This window comes from Phalacrocorax aristotelis, chromosome 1 (assembly GCF_949628215.1).
Source record: "Phalacrocorax aristotelis chromosome 1, bGulAri2.1, whole genome shotgun sequence".
Taxonomy (NCBI): Eukaryota; Metazoa; Chordata; class Aves; order Suliformes; family Phalacrocoracidae; genus Phalacrocorax; species Phalacrocorax aristotelis.
Window position 1 is genome coordinate 129705607 of NC_134276.1, and position 2081 is coordinate 129707687.

General features: G+C 63.0%; 1 protein-coding gene across 2 annotated transcripts; it reads right to left on the bottom strand.

Moving 5' to 3' along the window:
• Positions 1-333: 333 nt before the first annotated feature.
• Positions 334-858, bottom strand: NHLH2 (nescient helix-loop-helix 2). Of its 2 annotated transcripts, XM_075081965.1 has the most exons (2): positions 701-858; positions 334-616 (listed from the first exon to the last, which is right to left on the bottom strand). In XM_075081965.1, exons 1-2 carry the CDS (start codon positions 842-844, stop codon positions 356-358), a joined length of 405 nt encoding a protein of 134 aa, XP_074938066.1. In that variant the 5' UTR covers positions 845-858; the 3' UTR covers positions 334-355. The 2 variants fall into 2 exon arrangements, with proteins under 2 accessions (XP_074938066.1, XP_074938064.1); XM_075081963.1 differs by having other exon boundaries at positions 334-858.
• Between the last annotated feature and the right edge of the window lie 1223 nt (positions 859-2081).

The following is a 2081-nucleotide window of genomic DNA, read 5'->3' on the forward strand; positions in this document are numbered from 1 at the left end:
TATTTTTAACTGCACCCATGGGTCACACGTTTAAGGTCACAAGTAGATGTTTTTGGATATATATAAAGGGGCACTTGACAGCCTGAAGAAACAATCCGGTTTTACACTTCTCTCCGAAAAACGGGCTCTCCGCCGGCCACGCCGCGCCGCGGCCCTGCGGGAGAACCCCCGGGGAGGGAGAGGACGGGCTGCGGGGGGGACCCCCGCCCCGGGGAGGCGCTGCCTCCCCAACCCCCGACCCCCCCGACCCCCGCCGCTGCCTCCGCGGCCAGACCGGGGACGGCGGGGGGGGGACGGACACGGACGGGAGCGGGGAGGTGCCGCGTGTCCGTGGGTCCGTGGGGGCGGTCGGGCGCTACACGTCCAGGACGTGGTTGAGATAGGAGATGTAGCAGATGGCGAGGCGCAGGATCTCGATCTTGGAGAGCTTCTTGTCGGGGGGCAGGGTGGGCAGCAGCTTGCGCAGCTCGGCGAAGGCCAGGTTGAAGGCCTCCACGCGGATCCGCTCACGCGTGGCGTGAGCCGAGCGGTACTTGGCCGTGGCGCGCCGCCGCCGTCGTTTCTCCTCCCGGCTCAGCGGCGGGGGGTGCAGCCCGGGGCGGCCCCCGACCCGGCCCTCCCCAACCCCAACCCCAGCCCCAGCCCCGGCCCCAACCCCGCCGCCGCCGCCGCCGCCGCCGCCGCCCCGGCCCTCCCCAACGCCGCCGCCGCCGCCCTCGGCGGGCTCCGGGTCGGAGACGCAGCAGCTGAGCGGCCGGGCGTCCGCGCCCCCCAGGGACTCCGGGTCGGAGGGCGCCGAGGAGGGGTGGTCGGAGTCGGCAGCTTGGTCCGGGCTAAGCATCATCTTGGAGGGGGCGGAGGAGCCTTCCCGGGATAGAGAAGCAGAGAGAGCGGGTCAGAGCCCCGGCGCCGCCACCGGGAGCGGGGTGGGTGTCTGTGTGTCTGTCTGTGTCCGGGTGTGCGCAGGGGCACGGGCAGGGACGCCCCGGGCCCGGTGGCCGCTGCCGCCCCGCTCCGCCCGGCCGGGGCGGCGGGAGAGGCGGGCGGGCGGCGCGATCGCGGCTCCTGCAGCGAGCACGGACCAGGGCCGTACCGGGCATAAACGGTGCCCCTCATCTACTGTCCCGTTTCTAGCGTTTGGCGGCAGCTTCAACGCAATATGCTTCCTCCCGTTATTCCCCCCGCTTGCTTGGCTCTAGGAACAGGCCCGGAAAACAATAAAAGAACATTTTTTTTTCAAACAAGCTAATACCCAGTGGCTCAATATCAGGCCGATCCCCACCCCCCCACCCCCAGTTTTAACGTCGTATTTCCTCCCCTCTCAGTCTCTGCTTAACCATTTCTCTTTCGGTAACGCTGTGCAGACATGATGCTTTTAAACATACAGCTCAAGGCTCCGCGAACATAACAAGGCCAGCGGGGAAATTTATTTCCCCAATCAAAACTCCGGGATCCGAAGCACCCACCGGGGTCTCCCCCCGCTCATTCTCTGCGCCCCTTCCTTTTTCTTTTTCTTTTTCTTTCTTTCTTTTTTTTTTCTTTTTCCTTTTTTTTTCTTTCCTGCTGCTAATTGTGCGGGCAGCGATTTGGCAGCGACCAAACGGGGATGTTTGGAGAATCGCCGGTTTTTAAGCGTGGGATTCAAAAAGCAACAAAACCCCAAAGCAGTGGCCGAACTTTTCCATTCCTTTAAATTTTCCCTCCTCTCCCCTCCCTGCGCGAAAAGGGCGGGGGGGGGGGGGGGGAGGAAGGAGGGGGGGCCTAAATAAATAAATAAATGCGGACGTGCCTTTCAAAAGAAAATTGAATCGTATCTTCTTGCGGCCTCACAGAGCACCATCTGTCATGTAGACAGCAATACAAACCCGAGCGCGTCCGTGGACATGCCGGCATGTAATAAAACAATACATCAGGCAAGTAGTGAATAACCTTGGACACAAACGCGTGTGTGCGTGTAGGGCTGGGGTGTCGAGGCAGGTGGGGAGCGGGCCGGAGGGAGGAGGGCGCACCACGTCCTCCCTCCTCACCCCCCCACCCCCCTCCGAATTCAGACTGCCAAGTATTTCCACGTAAAGTTCCCA

Coding starts and splice junctions, on each gene's coding strand:
- NHLH2 (XM_075081963.1), bottom strand. CDS start 844: ATGATGCTTAGCCCGGACCAAGCTGCCGACTCCGACCACCCCTCCTCG.